Source organism: Euprymna scolopes, chromosome 42 (genome assembly GCF_053919585.1).
Source record: "Euprymna scolopes isolate OS-2025 chromosome 42, ASM5391958v1, whole genome shotgun sequence".
Lineage (NCBI taxonomy): Eukaryota > Metazoa > Mollusca > Cephalopoda > Sepiida > Sepiolidae > Euprymna > Euprymna scolopes.
The window spans coordinates 14,267,406-14,286,206 of NC_136523.1; the positions used below are offsets into that span (position 1 = coordinate 14,267,406).

Sequence of the window (18,801 nt, forward strand, 5' to 3'; positions counted from 1 at the left end):
TTTATTTGCCAATATCAATAACATGTTTGAATTATTCAAGACGGACCAACTGAATGCTGGAATTACATTATCGACTTGGGTGTCTTCAAGTGAATTTGTCTTTTGTACAAGACGATGACCTTTGACTCGTTCGGTCACCGGTGGCATACAGTAAATTCTTACATATTTTTTTCTTCATTTTTTCTTTTTTTTATTTAAGTTTCTTCTTTGTTTACGTCTTCTTACTCTCATTTTCTTCTTTATTTACGTAATTTATTTATTTATGTCACCTTCTTAACTTTCTTCCAACTCTTGCTGTTTTCTTCCTTTTGCGTCATCTAGGTGCTCTTTTTTTTCATTTTATCTCTTTTTTTCTTCTAGATTTAAATAACTTATTTATCTATGTTTAACTTTCACGCTTTCCCGCAATTTATTTACAGTATGTAATCCTTTTATTATTCTCCTGATTTATTTTCTTCTTTATTTATGTCATTTATTTATTGACATCACTTTCTTACTCCTTCTGTTTGCCTGTTCTTTTTTATTCACTTTATCCTAATAGGTCCTAAGTAATTCACAGTTGTTTGGTGGGTTTTTTTTTTCATAGGCATCACCACTTATCAAGGAGCAGAGGCCACTCGAGGATAAGTGTTAAAGAGTGTACACTAGTCAATTGGACAATATAGTAGTCATTAGTGATGGAAGTTCGGTAAATTTGTTAACTTAAGTGGAACAGCTCATCAAGAATTTGTTTACGTTGGACTTGAAGACAACCATATTGTAGTCAGCTGGAAAACAGGCAAATGGAAGTCAGTTCCACAGGCGTGCAGTTCTAAGAAAGAAGCTTTCTTCATGCTTTTATTTTCTCTTTATCTTTTCTTCTTTATTTATATCATTTATTTATTTACACCTCTCTCGCCCTCTCTCTCTCCCTCTCTCTCTCTCTGTTTTCCTTTTCTTTCATTAATTTTATCATAAGAGGTCCTAAGCAATTCACAATTGTACATTTATTATCTCTTTTTTTCTTATTCTTCTTTATTTATATCGTTTATTTATTTTCATTTCTCTCTGTCTTCCTTTTTTCCATTATACATCATTTATTTTTAGCACTAAATACTGATACTTATTTATCCCTATCAATCCCTACTCGTTCATCGAAGGGATACTATAATACTTAGTTCGCTGCACCTTATCAGCATAAGATTCATGCAAAATTTTAGCCAGGTCGACTCTGAACTTTCTGAAAATCCATGGAACTAACAGGGAAATGTTCGAAATAGTGCGCTTTGTGAACTGGATTCTCGCAAATGTCTGGTAAAGCTGGACTGGAAACTTTTGTAAACCGCCGAGATATGCCGAGTGCTGGTCAATTTAATTAGCCAATCAGAAAGCAACCACAAACGCGTGAAGTTTGTCCCAAGGAAGCAATCCACAACTCCATCCTGTCACGGAGTATTTGACCAAGATAGGCATCAAGACAGTTCCTCGCCCTCCCTATCGCCCAGACTTTTCTCCCTCTGACTTTCGGTTATTCCCTAAACTCAAAGAAAACCTTAGAAGCTTGTCGTTATGTTGGTTGGTTGGTTGTTTTTGTTTTACGGCATATCAACCCTTTTCGGGTTATTTAATGCCGAATCCAAAGATTTTGAAGAAAATTTTTTTAATAGAATATATTTGTTTTTTGCAAGTCGGTTTCTATTTAACCCATAGTTGGGACCCTAACAGGTACTACCACTCCGGGTCTGAGTGGACCTGGGAGCAATGGTAATTAAAGGGTGGCTCCACACTCCCCAAAGCCCACAAGCTGGGGCCCTCACCACTGGATATAGTTTAAAGTCATATTCAGGACCCCCATTGAGGGACTTTTACCCTCTGCAGGGGGGGGGGCAGTCGGCGTATTCTAATGCCCCACCGACAGGGCCCTGTCGTTATGAGAACATTAAGATGAAAGAGGGTCATTGACACGCTGAGACAAGAGAACTTCTATGGAGTCTTCCAGAAGTTATTGCAGTAGTACAATAAGTGCATTGCAGCCGGGGGAGATTACTTCAAAGGGGACTAGGGTTTCATGTATGTACTATCAAAAGTGGTCATAGTAAAAAAAAAAAGTCTGGAAACTTATTGAAAGCACCTTGTAGATATGCATGCTATTATTTCTCTTCCGTTTATATATTTTTTCCATTTGTCAATGTCGTGTTAGAATTAACTATTAATTTGTCAATGTCAATTTGAATAATTTGAGATAGACCAACTGCTTGTAGCAAATCAATTACACCCGCCATCTTGATGTCCTCAAACAGATTTTTTTTTTTCAATATTTTTTTTTATTTCGTAGAACGTCTGTCTAGTTGTTGCAATGTTAATGAACAAGAAGAATACCCGTCCCAGGACAGGTAAAACAAATTCCCCACAAACAGAACATAGTGTTACCACCTTTATGACCCCCCCACCACACTTTATTCATTTATTCAAGTGTTTTCCTGCCTGGTACAAACATTGGCGACTATGACTCTCCAACTATCTCTCTTCCTCGAGGCAGTCATGAATTCATTGTTGCTCACCATTCAGAACCTCATTTACGCTGTTCGGAACCATTCTCAATTTTTTTTCAACAGGAATTCAATGACGCACTTTTGCTTCTGACGCACGTCGATCACAAACAGAAGTCTCATACTGTCAATATCGACAATAAAGAGATGAAACTTTCAGGTCGTGAATGCATAAGGTCAGTCATCATAACAATGCAATTGAAATCCCCTCTCCTCCATTCGAGCGGATTACACCTCCAAACACCCGGGCAACATTTTTTTTTTTAATTTTAAACAGGGTTATTACTTCATCCATTTTGTTTTGATCTACCTCCTCCCCAACATACACACCTCCAAACACCCGGGAAACGCCGGGCGCCCCGCTAGTATTTTATAAAGACAATCCAAGCTAAATGAAAATTGTTCAATATACCAGATAGAGCAAATGTATATATCTATAAAAGTTAACGTGTCTGTGTGTGTCTCTGTGTGTCTGTGTACATTTCCCTACGCAATAACTCTGTCAGTTTTAAGTCTACAGACTCGAAATTTGATATACAATATATTTGGGAAAATCTTTGTAATTTGTTTTCCGCCAGAAATTTGGCTGTTAAGGGGTCAAAGTTCAACGATTTGACCTTCGAGAACTCTACCAAACTCCTCCGACAATTTTGGGTCTAAACACTTTAAATTTTAGATATAGGTTCCTTGGACATGGATATAAGTTAATAATATGATTTGAGCTTCAAATAATAAATATTAAGAGGGTCATAATTAGGGTCAAAGTTTAAAAAATTGATCGCTATTTATTTATTTTATTTTATTTTTTATTATTATTTTTTTGCTCAACATAAACCGCCAAACATCCGGGCAACGCCGGGCTGAAATGTTAGTAAATCGTAATTTAGTAATTTAAATTTTATGATGCGAAATGGTTAAATTTTAAATCTAGAATTTTTATTATATGCAAGACAAAGAATACATTTCAATAAGTATATCTCCTTAACCTATTGGTTTTCGATGTTTACCCATCTCCTCAGAGGAAAAAATATTAGCAAATATTATGAATGGTTTATACCTAATTTGCTAAATACAATAAACATAGAAAATGATAATTAAAATTTTAAATCATAGAGTAAGGGAAATTATATATTGGCTTAAAATGAAAAGGATATTGAACTTCATATCAAAATGGTAAATCCTGAATTGAACGTTTTTGGCAAAATGATCCAATGCGTATTTTGATTCTTCCGCGACACAAGATAACAATCCGAAGTAGGCATAATTCCTTGGCTAATAGAAGCAGCTGCGTAAAGATATGGAAATGACCAGGTCGGCTGTGTCAAGTGACGTCACCACAGAGATGAAAAGTCACACGTGGCCGGAAAAGGGAAATGGACCGTTTAAATATTTAGAAAAAATGCGTTGTTGGAAATACTAGATCTAAAGGGTTTGTGAAAAAAAAAAGTGAATCGAGTTTCTGCTGTTTTTTTTTGTTTTTGTTTTTTTTTGCACAATGTTCGATGCACATTCCCGTAAGGGTAGTTGTGCGTGTAATTGGGAGGCAAGGGCTGTGTAATCCGTATCCTCACAGCTCCCGAATCGGCACTGTTTGGGTCCAGTGGCAAGAGAATGCCCAAAGCTGACCGAAAACAACGCCGGAATAAGCAGAGAGCAAATACAGCACCTGGAAATCCCGAAGGGTCACCCATTTTAGTACTGACCAGGCTCAACGTTGCTTAACTTCAGTGATCGTACGGGAATTAGTGCGTCAACGTGATTATGGCGTATTTTGAGACGTGTTAACTCGTGGATAACGTTACAAGAGCACAAGAACTTGTCTACTGTAGACTTGAAAACGATTATATTATAGTCAGCTGGGAAGCAGTCTTGCAGTATTGTGTTCCATAGTATGACAGTTCTAGGAAATAAATTTTACTCATGGGATTTTTGTTTAGTTTTAGGCAAAGAACATTGTTAGCAGTGGTTATTGCTAGGGAGGTCATAGATTGGAGCTAAGTCGAGTACCTGCGATAAAAATAGCAATGGACTCACAACAGCTGTTATGTGGCAAAGAGTTAGTAAGAAGGGGAAAGGAGTATCTCACTGGATTTCAGAACTACGCCCCTCCAACATATTTCTCCTTTTGATTCCTGTTTCTATTGAAACTTTGTCGGGTGTCTACAACGAGACGTCTTAATATCTCGACTTCAAAAAACAAAAATTCTATTGAAAATGGCTTGTTGTGGCCGAAATAATTGATTAATAAGATTGTTCCCATCTATTTAGGGGCAAATAAAAAAAAAGAAATTTTATTGAATTGTATTTTGTTTCTGTGATTTTTCATATATTTTTTATGTTTTACGCTCCGCTTTTTTGTAGATTAAACATACATTATAAATACAAGGTGACCCCCACCCAAAAAACGGGAATATTTAAAGCAAGTTATTGTCATACCTGAGCAAATATCAACACTGCGAGACGGTAACCTTAAGCACGTAAACATTTGCCATGTTAGCAACCATGGATCACCGCTATAAATGAAACTTCAGCTAGTACAACAATTAAGGACAATCATGGGTAAATCAGAAGAACAGGCGACCGGAAGTCTGCTGACAAACAGTGTCAGATAAACAATTATGCGCATATGCACTTATGTTACCGTGTTATTTTAAAATAGTAGTTTCAAGTTTCATGATATTTTTTTTTTTATTAAATTGTTAGGTAGAAGTACGGTAGGAACCTCCAAAATTCACCACATAATTAATCCCTCCCTATATGTAACACGATGTAATTTTTTTATAAGTTAATATTTCCAATAGTTTAGGCCGGTGTAAAGGGGAAATAATCACCACTTGAAAATTGTTCCCGTCTATTTAATTTCCTCTCTCTCTCTCTCTCTCTCTCTCTCTCTCTCTCTCTCTCTCTTTCTCTCTCTCTCTCTCTCTCTCTCTCCTCTTTCGCTATAAATGAAACTTCAGCTAGTACAACAATTAAGGACAATCATGGGTAAATCAGAAGAACAGGCGACCGGAAGTCTGCAGCAAACAGTGTCAGATAAACAATTATGCGCATATGCACTTATGTTACCGTGTTATTTTAAAATAGTACTTTCAAGTTTCATGATATTTTTTTTTTTATTAAATTGTTAGGTAGAAGTACGGTAGGAACCTCCAAAATTCACCACAGAATTAATCCCTCCCTATATGTAAGACGATATAACATTATTATAAGTTAATATTATCAATATAACTTTTGTACTATTTAAAAAAAGAAGGGCAAAATAAACTAGTAATTATTTAAAAAAAAAAAAACATTTTTCATCGAACGAAAATAATGAAAATGCGAGACGAAAATCGTGTTTACATAATTGACGCTTTAAAATAACGTTTCCATGTAGTAAGCCTTCCGACCATGAAAACATACCCGTGTTTAATAAATCTAGCAAAAATAAACTAATGGAAAGATTTTCATGAAATTTTCGATACTTATCCATTTCAGAATGAGATTATATATAAAATGCAGTTTCTGTAAAATAAATAAGGGGAACTATTTTTTAAATGCGTATTCCCCCCCCCTATATTTAGTTTTTCGAAATTTGAACAAAATATATCTAAATAGATCGAAATTTCTATTATTATGAAACAGAAGAGTTCAAATAAGTAAAAAAAATATTTGGTTTTAAAAATTTAAATCCACGTATTGAAAAAATATGTACTTTGAAGTTGAAATGAAAAAAATTATATAAATTTAATATTCTTATGTTTTTTTTTTTTAAATAGCGTTTCTTTTTTATTAATATATACTATAATCGGTTGAATTCCCGAGAAAAAAACTTCCTAAAAATTAATTAATTTTTAAATGTTTAAAACGATTAAAATTCGATTACTACGAAATGTCCTGTTACAACAGATTTTCAATTAACGGTGTTTAAATTTTCTTTAAATATCAAGTTATAATATAAACATGACTATTGCCAGCTATTATATCGCCAGATAAAACACGATTGAAAATTATTATTAAATAACGATTAAAAAATATTAAAACACGATTAAAAATATTATTAAAACACGATTAAAAATATTATTAAAACACGATTAAATATATTATTAAAACACGATTAAAAATAATAAAATACGATAAAAAGATATTATTAAAATACCATTAAAATATTATTAAAACACGATATAAAATATTATTAAAATACGATTAAAATATTATTAAAACACGATTGAAAAGCATTAAAATACGATCAACAGTATTATTAAAATACGATTGAAAAATATTATTAAAATACGATAAAAATATCATTAAAACACGACTGAAAAATATTAATATTACGACCAAAAAATATTATTAAAATACGATCAAAAATATTAAAATACGACCAAAAAATATTAAAACACGATTGAAAAATATTATTAAAATACAATAAAAAATATTATTAAAACACGATCGAAAAATATTAAAATATTATTAAAATACGATCAAAAAGTATTATTAAAATACGATTAAAAATATCATTAAAACACGATTAAAAATATTAAAATACGATCGAAAAATATTATTAAAACAGGATTGAAAAATATTAAAATACGATCAAAAAATATTATTGCCCCCAAAATAAACTTTTTGTAAATCACTACAATCCTCCCATTTTTCTTTTATTACCTAATAAAGTATGGAAACACGTAATTAACCAAATGAACAGCCGTGCATATTTTGTAAAACGATATTTTATATTTAATATACAAATGTTTATAATTTTATCAATTATTAAACTGTGTAAATTTTAAAACGGAATAAAATTATAACAAAGATTAATTATTTATTGCAGTTTGAAAAAGATAAATAAAGGTTTAAAAAAACTCATTAAGTCGCTTTCGCTGTTCCATAGTTCGTATAGTTAACACACTTGACGTCACTGGATTTTATGCTCCGTTTTTTCACAATCGGTTGGACGTCCCTATAGGTTGAACAGCAAAACAAATTCAAAAAGTAATGAGTTTGGTTATACGTCAGTGCGACTGCCAAATGTGTAAGACTTGTGCATAACATGTGTGTTAACGCCGGTAGACATATTATCCCGGTTTTTCTAGTACGTGGAAAAGTTTATTATTATCCGTAAAGTGGACACAACACGGCATAATTATACATAGCTTAAATTTTTAATTAAATACATTGTTTCCATGCACAAAAATGAAACAAGTAACTTGTCAGGGTGTATATACTTAGCACAATGCAAATACTCATATTTTCACAGTTCGTCTTTTCTTTCTTTTTTTTTTTTTTTGGAGGGGGTGCCAGAGTATACCTTAAGGCAGACGTCTACAATAGCGCATGACTAAAAACGTATGGTCTTAATTCTCTTTCCGGCGTTGATACGATACTTTTCACGAGATGTTGCGGCGAGATTTATGAAATCCTTTTTTTTACCGAGTACGCGTAAAGCAATTTTTGCAGTATGATAATACCAGGGTAAAAAAATTAAATTAGCTGTTATCGATCTATTTCGCTATCTGTCCAGTGATATTGTTAAAATAGTTTATATTGGGAATTATTAATATATATAGAAATTAGCTAAGTTAAACAAGAACAACTAGATCGTCGTTGAGACGTTGCGTACGTGACAGAGGAGGCCACGTTAAGGAGACGTGTCTTTTAATCGGCTACGTCACCGGAACTTACAGGTCAAAGAGACAAGTCAGTCGAGAGTTTTAAGTTTGGTCGCCACAGTGAACAGACGAGCTCTTGAAATTTCGGCAAGAGGGGCTAGAAAAGAACAAGCATGTAGACACGTAAGCAGACTCAAGTGAATACCATTAAGACAGCTGAAATAAATTTATATTTTAAAAATATAAACTTTATGATTTATGGTGTTGATTGTCGCATGTTTACCACAGAGCCCAACAGTGAAGACAGAAGAACTCCTGGAGAGAAAAAAAAAGGTATGAAGCATCTTTTATCTTCTTCTGTAGTAACTACCTTTTATGTCACATATCCCGCGTGATAACTCCTCTATACAACATATGTCTATACATCGATTTAATATGTGGCTATACAACATTATAAGGGACGTAACTCTGACATAGGAAACAATTTTTTTTCCAAGGGGAGATAACTCCAGTTCTTTATAGAAAGATTACTTCACAGATTAGGTCATGAAAAAGACAACAAATAGACTTAAAATAATACATGAACATTTATTAGTGGGATGCACATAAAAACAAATTAGTATTTTTTTAAAAAAAAAAAAGGAAGTTGATATTCACTTACCGTTTAAAGATTAATTTCAGAAATCTGAAAGCTCCGAATGGGTTCAAGAGGCGCCGGAAGTTCTCTATACCGGAAGTAGTCCAATGACTAGATAGTAAAGGAAAGATGAAAGAAGATGGTATTTAGTACGACGTTTGATTAGTTTTCGGTGTTCGGGATAACAGTTTTCGAAATGGGGATTATTTCTTATTTTATTTTGCGACCGCGGAAGCATAAACGGAATCTTGAACGTTACCATATTGTAATTGGCTGGGAAGCAAACCAATGGAACAGTGTTCCACGCGCGAGCAGTTCTATGAAAGAAGCTTTGTTCATGGAATCTGCGCTTAGAATTAGGTACAGGTAGAGTATGGGGAAATTGTTGATAGCGGTTGTAGTTAGTCGAGTTTTTTTGTGAAAGTTTGGCAAAAAGGGAGCCATAGATTGGAGCTCAGACGAGCACTTGTGATGAAAATAACGATAAGTAGAGATAGGCTCACGACGTCTCTTGTGTGGAAAAGAGATTGCAGAGGAGAAAAAGGGCAGGATAAGATGCAACGAGCGACTCCTGTCCAAATGTGAAAACAGTGTTCCATTTTAAGACGTATTTGGCTCTTATAGAGATAGATAATTGCATTGGTAGTGTGGTACCTACTGGAGCGGTACAATGATTAAACCATTTTTCCAGCAATCTTGCCAACAGATTTGATGTATGTGTTTCATTTCAGAAAAGGAGGGAAATATAATAATACGGTTGAAAAAAAGAAAGACAAAATACTGAATAATATGTAGGGCTATGACAACAGCATATTCTTCTCATTGTTTTGACTCTCCAGTATATACCTGACACAGTTAATTAACCGAGAACCACATCACTCTCTATAAAAGCATATAAGATATCAAAGGATACACACTCGAGAGTCAAAGCAATGAAAAGAATATGCTGTTGTCCTAGCCATAATATTTTTTTTTACATAGGCATCACCACATTATCAAGGCCAAGAGGCCACTCAAGGATAAGGGTTAAAGAGTGTACATTAGAAATTAGACAATATAGTAATCATTAGTAATGAAAATTTGGTAAATTTGATAACTTATATGGAACGGCTCATCAAGAACTTATTTACGTTAGACTTGAACATAACCATATTGTAGTCAGCCGGAAAGCAGGAAAACGGAAGACAATTCCACAGGCGTGCAGTTCTAAGAAAGAAGCTCTGTTCATGGAATCTACGTTTAGGTTTAGGCACAGATAAAGAGTGGGGGGAATTATTGATAGTGTTTACAGCTAGACGAGTGTTTCTTGTGAAAGTTTGGCGAGGGGGGACCATAGATTGAAGCTCAGTCGAACACTTTCCATGAAAATAACGATACATCAGAGACAAACTCGCAACATCTCTTCTGTGAGATAGAGGTTGCAAGGAAGAGAAAAGGACATCTCCTACGAGGCTACGAAGTCTATTTTGAACTCTATCAAGGCAGGCCAAGTCCTTTCTAGCAGCTCCTGTCCAGATGTGGCAACAGTATTCCATCCTTGGACGTACCTGGCTCTTATATAGATAGAGAATAGCATCAGCAGTGAGATATCTAAGGATCGATAGAAAGATCCCACCATTTTTCCAGCGGCCTTGGCAACAGATTTGATGTACGTGTTCCATTTAAGATCAGGGGTAATGGTCAAGCCAAGAAGCTTGTCAAAACTTGAGGCCTCCTGAAGACGAGAGCCATTCATTTCAATTGATGCCAGATGTGAATCAGAATGTTGATGATGTAAAGAGAGAAGCTTGGTTTTAGATGCATTAAAAGTAACCAGCCACTCCTTTCCCCATTGTACCACGTGCTCAAGATCAGAGGAGAGAGAATTGGAGAGAACTTGGTCGTTTACTGTCTTATGTTTTCATTTTCAATTAATCTCATGTTCAGATTCCTATCGTAAATATTATTCCAAAAATTTTCAGCTGACGTATCTTCCGACCGGGGTGACGGTGGTCTAGTAGCTAACTACATAAACTGGCGACCTGAGTGTCCAAAGTTCGCGCCGAGCTTGTTCCACAATCACTTCTATTTAGGATGTTGCCAACTTTCACTGTAGCAGAGCGGGTAGGGGTGCGTGTGAGAAAAGATAGCTGGCTAGCGAAAATATTAGAAGCAGCAGCAGCACCCGGGTAAGCACGTATGCAAATTAGCAAGTGTGCACGAGCTTGCGTTACAATAAGAGGAGAGAAAAAATACACCACATGGTCGAGAAGAGAAGCAAATTGTGCGCCTGTCATGATGGACCTTCAAAGTCGAGCGCGAGAAAGCACTGACCAGCGCGAGATGGTGCGACGAAAGACTTTTAAACAGCACAAGTGTGTGCGAAAAGACTGCTGCAAGAGAATGAAATGCATTGTTTTGGAAGAACCACGAATAAACACATTTCATTTGCAATTAAAAAAAGTTTCTTTCCTGTTTTATTTGTTTGTTTATTTGCGACGGTGCTAGACGGCGTGTGGGTCCGAGACGTTTTTAATGTAACCGCACATTTACAAAGTAACGGCCACGTTAACTCACGTGGTCCCACCCGTAATCCTAGATGTCTGACGAGAAAAATATCGGGGAAACCAATGCCAAATTTCTTTGGGTTCATACGATATGATGATAATGAACTTCTTTAAGTGCATCTTGTCGAATCCAAGAATCTGTACATAATTTCGACCTAACCCTAACCCTAACCCTAACCATTACCATTTATTTAATCGACGTGAATAAATCGCTCTCTTCCCGTCAGCCATGACCAAGTACAAATCTTTACCAATCTTTAATCGCATGTGCTAAAAATTGGACTTTCAACCATCAGAAGACTTAGCACTTCATTTGTTCCGCTGCAAATCTATGTGAAGAACTTCAATATAAATTTTGGGAGCCTGTTTAGGGTGTGTGAAGATACTACGTATTACGACCTACAACTATTATAGATTCATGTTGACGTTTGGCGCAAAGTATAAAGTGTTAAGTACTAATCAATTCTAAGCGCTGTCCTATAAATGTTCAAAAGTTCAATCCTAAGTATAGTCGGTACTAAAACTAAAATGAAGACAGTCGACAATTTTATCCGGCCATAGCTGACGGAATAATAACAATCTACTCCGTGGATTCAATAAACGTTTTGTTAAAAACTCTGTACAGATTTTTTAGTTCAGCATAAAGATTCCCGAGTCCGACAAGACTTATCTGAAATGGACTAACGTTCATCGGCGGGAACGTTTTGAGAAAAACAAGTAAACCATGTGTGGTCCCCTTGAGGGCACAGTGAACGAGGCATAAAAAATGACTAAGCTCAGCATTTGCCCCCAGCCCATTTAGCCCAAAACGTTCCTAGGGGACATCAAATCCTGGTGAAAATGAACAGGCGATGCAGTTTTAGGCCTTAACATATGTAAATTTGACTTCTGCACCATGCAAAAAAAAGAAATGACTAAGTCCATCATTTGCCAACCCACCCCCATTTAGCCCCAAAAGTTCCCAAGGCCTTAACATATTTAAATTTGAGTTCAGCACCATGCAAAACTGCTAAATAGACATACACAGAAAATTTTGGACAAATATGGTAAAAGAATAAAAAAAAAAACGGAGCGTTTTTATTAGCCCTAAAAGAGGCCCTGGGGCACACCCAAGAGTTATCGCCAAGTATAGACAAACAAAATTATATAGAAATCAGTTAGTTACAACTTTTCAGAAAGTTTTATAAAAATCCAAGGCATCAATTTTTTTTTAATAAGCGCAAAAGTATTGATTTTAGCCATTTTAACGTTCTGTTACTTTTTTACACATATCATGTTTAATGTTTGTGCAAATTTATTTTTAAAAATCCAAGGCGCAATTATTCATAAAGTGCGGACAGACGAATTTACAGGTCCACCCTCCTTTTGTCGGGGGACCAAAAATCATCTAAGAGAAGAATAGTCGTCGGGTTAGCGTCCAAAATAATCTAAATAATACAAATGTTCAATCCCCATCTTTAAAAAGAACAGCCAAAATAATAAATCTTAGTTGATTCCAGAATTTCTTACCGTCGTATTTTCGAAGCCTGAATATCACAATACTAGTCGTGGGGAAAAGGGGGGAAGATCGTACCACGTTTTACCCGGGCGTAAAATACGCTTAAATATGATATTTTAATTTGTCCAGATTACGTATATATTATGATAGAGTCGCGATTTCAAAAGTAAAAAAAATGAATAAATATTAAGGTGCAATCGGTTAGATTCGAAACTGAATCTGTAGCATTCAAAGCTGGTGACGTTACCAACATGACACGCATATGAACTTATTAAAAATAAAAAAATAAACTAAGATGAATGTATAAAATGTTTAAATTTTTTTTTTTCAATTTTAACTCAATTTTGACCCCTTAAAACAATTTTTACTCATTTTTGACCCTTAAAACAATTTTAACTCATTTTGACCCTTAAAACAATTTTAACCGGCTAAAGGCCTATAAAAGAACGCTCCCTAAAAAAATTCAATCCTTTGAGGCCCCCAGCGCCCTTCTGCGACTTTTAGTTTCGACAGAGATCGAGTTTAAAATATGGAGACAAACAGACCGATAGACAGACTAACAAATCGACAGACATATAACCGTTTATATATAAGATTTCAAGAAACTCCCTTTAAGTAACGTAAAATGTATTTTCTTCCAATTTCCTTTTACAAAGATTTTTCCTTTCATTTTCTATTGAACAATTCAAAAATTTAAGAATAAATGTTTTACATTTTGCGAGTCTACTCGACTATATATATATATATATATATATATATATATATATATATATATATATCCCCGAAACAGTGTTTCATGGTAAACAACTGATGATCCCTTGAAAAATAAATTATTGGTACTATAGTAAATTCGAGAGCGAGTTGATGCAATGATTGCAGGTGATTAAATAACTTACTGACTAGATGGTTTTTTAACGAATGATAAAAAATATTTTTTGTATAGTTTTAAAGGTTAGAAACTTCAAAGACTATATATATATATATATATATATATATATATATATATATATATATATATATATATAATTTTCAGAATGTAAGTTAATATAATTATTTTACACGTTCAAATAGCGTCGCTACTCACACTAGCCATGCAACCAACAAAGTGGAAGCCCAAGACTCTAGTTTCGGCCTCATTTGTGCTCCTTAGTTTTTAATACCGAGTTCGGGTATGTTCAATTAATGAACTCAAATGAACAGACAAAGAAAGCAGCAGCAGCAGAAGAAGAAGAAGAAGAAGAAGAAGAAGAAGAAGAAGAAGAAGAAGAAGAAAGAAAAGAAGTAAGAAAAGAAGATTAATGAGAAGAAACGAAATTAGAAGATGAAGAAATAAAAGTAATTAGAACAACAAAGAAAAGAAGAAGCGGAAATAAAAAAAGAAGAAAAAGAAGAAGAAACAGAATTAAAAGAAGAAGAAAACGAATAAGAAACGAAATTAGAAGTAGAAAGAATAAGAAGAAAAAACGGCATTAGAAGAAAAGGAAGAAAAAGAAGCAACGAAATTTAGAAGAAAAAAGAAGAAAGGAGAAGAAGAAAAAGAAGAAGAAAGAAGATCAAAAAGAAAAGAAGAAGAAGAAGAAGAAGAAGAAAAAAGAAGAAGAAGAAGAAGAAGAAGAAGAAGAAGAAAATACAGAAACAAATAGAAAAGAAAGAAGAAAGCAGGACAGGTGATGAAAAAGAAGAAAATGAAAAGGTCGAATTATAGGAAAATAAAGAAAGAAAAAAGAAAGAAAAACAAAGAAAAAAAGAACGAAAAAAAACTGAGGGCGCACGAAAATAAGAAAGATCCATTCATAAATTCAAATGAATTATTTCAAAACAAAAAAATGTCTGATGACTCCAAGATAAGAATACAAAGACATTCTGTAGCACATTCTTAAATAAATAAATCTCGTTCAGTATATATATATATATATATATATATATATATATATATATATATATATATATATATATATAAAGCTGAACGTGTGTGTGTGTGTGTGTGTGTGTGTGTGTGTGTGTGTGTGTGTGTGTGTGTGGTCACGAATAGGCTCCTATATGGTTGACTATTTAAAAAAAACTGATTACATATAATGATTGAAGATGTATCGAGGATCAGGAATGGGTATGTTTGATCTGGCAGAATGGTGGTTCATAAAGATTGTGGGGTCTGCGTACGCGCCTGGCCCACAAAGTATGGAAATAAAACATGAAAAAAAAAACGTTTACAAGTGTTTTTGATATAGATGTACATAAGAATACACTGATAAGTATATTTTATCTTAAATAGGGATGGTATTATAAAATTGTGGGGTCTGCGTTCGCGCCTGTGCTCCATGGAAATATGGCACAAACTTTAACAAAGACTTTTCATATCTATTTGCTTAAGTATATTTTGATAATTATGTTTCAGTTTGAAGAAATATGGTATGATAAAATTAGTGGGTATTCGTTCGCGCCTGACCTCCATAGAATGTAAATATGTCACAAAGTTTAACAAGGTTTTTTAAAAGGGGTGAGGGTCCACAATAACACCTTAACTTTAATCTTAATTCACGTTAGCTTTTATTTATTTTTTTTACTTGAATCGTATTGTGTCGAATAAATTCACCTCATAAATTCACGTTCTTATTCTCGACACAAATTTTTCATAACTCTGTTTTTCATTCTCGAACAAGGAAACATCATTTTGTTGGTCACTCTTGGCTACGAATGGAAACAAAGTTGATATAAAAAATATATATTTTACGAAAATTATCTTTACTTTCATCATATTTTGCTTAGGGTAAAATCTTTGCGTATCAAAACCTATCTCTTTACAACCCCTCCTTTTCATAACCTATCATACTTTCATCAATCAGGGTTTTTTTAACCCAGTCAACGACAGGTACTTCTGCTAGTATATATATATATATATATATATATATATATATATATATATATATATATATATATATTATATATATATATTTTGTATTTTGTGTACAGAAAGTTGTTAGATGAGATAAGTCATTGGTACCGTCGGTTTCAAGCCCGATAATTAGGACCGTTTTAGATATCCATATCAAGCGCTCTTCAGCCAATATGAGATGAGTATTGGCTGAAGAGAGCTTGATATAGATATCTAAAACGGTCCTAATTATCGGGCTTGAAACCGACGGTACCAATGACTTATCTCATCTAACAACTTTCTGTACACAAAATATAAAATATAAATACGCTCTTATTTTTCGAATTTTCCTTTTAATAGAGCACTCTGCTGGATTTCTTTTTCAAAAAAAAACTAATCATATATATATATATATATATATATATATAAGCAAATAGTTAATAAAACATGTTAAAAACACCTTGAAAAGGAGTCAAAAAAATGTTTAATTTGAAAAGGAAACACTAAATAAGTTGTGTTTCTATGCGCTCGGACATTGATATTAAATGCCTACCTTTACTTATTACAATTTTTCAGCTTCTCCATGAAAGCACAATGTCGTTTTAATGTGAGGGCAAATCAGCTCCCCAAAAAGGGCACTCTGGATGTAGGCAAAAATGAAATTGCCTTAGTATGGAAGAGTTTCTTCTACATTGACAAAAGACAAATTAACTCATGCGTAACATAAGAACAGACACTACTCGGTGATATTGGTCAGATACTTTTTCTACTAAAATGTTATTGAAACGAACTTCTTAATATACTCAGTCATAGATATGCGACCGACTGCATAAACGTTTACTAATTTACATATTTCCTCAACAAAAAAACGATTTTTTTATTAACTACTAATTCATTTTTCATGGTTTCGTATTAAATGATTGGCTTCATTTCACTATTACACCGAATTCTATTTATGCATAGTTTCTACATTCTGAATAATTACCGTCATCCTCGTCACAGTCTAACTCGTTATATAAACGATGTGTCGTCCTCCGTTACGCCCCTCCCCGCTGTACTACACAACATTAAAAAGGAAAGGTAAAAAAGAAAAAAAAAGAAAATATAACTTTCTGAATTTTTTAGATCAGGGCGGATTGTATATATTACTTGTTTTTATCGTAATATTATTCCTATATTGATTGGTCCTGGATATGACTTTAAACTGTATCCGATGGTGAGGCCCCACCTTGGGGGCTTTGGGGAGTGTGGAGCCACCCTTTAATTGCCATTGCTTCCAGGTGCACTCGGACTCAGAGTGATAGTACCTGCTAGAGTCCTAACTATGGATTAAATAGAAACCGACTTGAAGAAAAAAATATATATTCTATTAAAAAAAATTTTTCAAAATAACTGGATTCGGCATTAAATAACTTGAAAAGGGTTGATATGCCGTAAAAAAACAATCAAACCAAACCAACCTTATCTTGAATGTTATTTGTGCAACGTTGGCCTTGGACTGTGGTCAGGCATGTTCGATGTTGTCTTAGAAAAGAAAAAAGAAAAGTTACTGACTCTGTAGATATTTTCGTATTCTTAGAGTTGGTCTATGTTTTTTGTCTGCGGTTTCGTATCTGTAAAAAACAATTGGTTGACAAAGGGGAGGCATATCTAATAAAGATCGACAGGGGATCATCTCCCTTCCATCGTCGAGATTTTAAGTGTGTACAATTTTTGTTTTTCCTACAAATTAGAGGCTCCCAAATGCTATTAATTTCTAAGCTTAGTCTGTTTAGTAATTTTTTCTTTGTTTTCTTTTTTTTTTTAGCCTATGTGCTGCTTCTTTGAGTCACCTGATTCTCCATCTTGCATCTTTGTCAATTATTTTGATTTCATTCCACAAGGGAGAGTGTTTTCAAACTGACCGAAATATTGCAAAATAGCACTCAAGATGAGAACAATACTCCGATGAAAACAAGTAATATAGATAATATAAATATTTAATAAAAGCAAAGAAGAAAACAAAAAGAAAGAAAAAGAAATCTTGAATAAAAGAAAAGAAAACAAGAAGAAAAGAACGTATTAAAAAGAAAGGAAAAAAAGAAAAAGGAAAAACCAAATTAAACAAAAAGTAAAATATTAAAAGAGAAAAAAGAGAAAAGAAATGAACAAGAAGAAAAGGTAAGAAATAAGGAAAAGAAATTAAAAGCAAAGAAAGCAAGTAAAAAATAACCTCATAAAAAGAAAGATAAAAAGACAAGAAAAGAAAAAAAAATGAAAGAAGAAAAAATATTGAATAAAAGCAAAGAAAAACAAGAAAAAAACATATTCAAAAAAGAGAAAGATAATAAGAAAATGTTAATATATGAAAAAAAAGGCGCAAAAATAATAAAAAAAGAAAAAGAAAATATTTAAATAAACTGAAAGAAGATAACAGTTAAAAATGAAAGAAAAAATTTACAAGAAAAAAAAACGAAATAAAAAATTTAATAAAAACGAAAGCAGCTTCAAACAATCAAAAGAATTTACCACCGCCGTCCCCACCCTCTTCCAAAAAAAAAAAAAACGAGAAGAAACGAAATTCCCCGTGAAGTTAAGTAGCCGGTTTATGTGGCTAAACAAACGGTTCGTTCTTTGAGAGCAGATCCCTCTGCAGAATTTGGTGTGAAATCCCGGGAATATTCCCGAGATAAAATAACTGTTTCTGTCTTTCAATTCATTTCTTTACGCGCAACACAATGAAGTCCTATTTTCTACAACAGGCTGAATGACACTAACAAATATAGATTTCACAATTCGTCTTTGAACTCAAGTGGCCAAACGTATCAGTATATAGTGACCACCCAACAGCATACCACCCATGGCATCGTCCATTTCATTTCGTAATCGCATTATTTTTTTTTTTTTGACAGTAAACCTTTGAATCTAATTTACATTGCTCTGTCAAACTAAATTTTTTGTACAGGGTGAGATTATAAAGACAACATGATTCCATTTCCGTTTGTGGAAACCCGTTTACATTTTTTGTTGCAGGCCATCTACTAGTTGGCCAGTGGTGTACAAATCCCAAGAGCGATAGAAGCCTTCTATCATGTCTGAAAGTGACACAATGTTCAATGAGTGAGATCATGCTCTCTACTGATTCAA

At 33.7% G+C, this 18,801-nt stretch overlaps 1 protein-coding gene and 1 pseudogene across 2 annotated transcripts in view; both read right to left on the reverse strand.

Moving 5' to 3' along the window:
• Positions 1-18,801, reverse strand: part of LOC145266927 (fibroblast growth factor 18-like) — a 789,681-nt gene that overhangs the window by 542,684 nt on the left and 228,196 nt on the right. For both annotated transcript variants that reach the window (XM_080122720.1, XM_080122722.1), the window contains exon 2: positions 8,784-8,870. In XM_080122720.1, coding sequence (XP_079978846.1) covers positions 8,784-8,870 — 87 coding nt within the window. The remainder of the gene's footprint in view (positions 1-8,783; positions 8,871-18,801) is intronic.
• On the reverse strand, positions 4,183-4,300 carry LOC145267231 (5S ribosomal RNA; annotated as a pseudogene).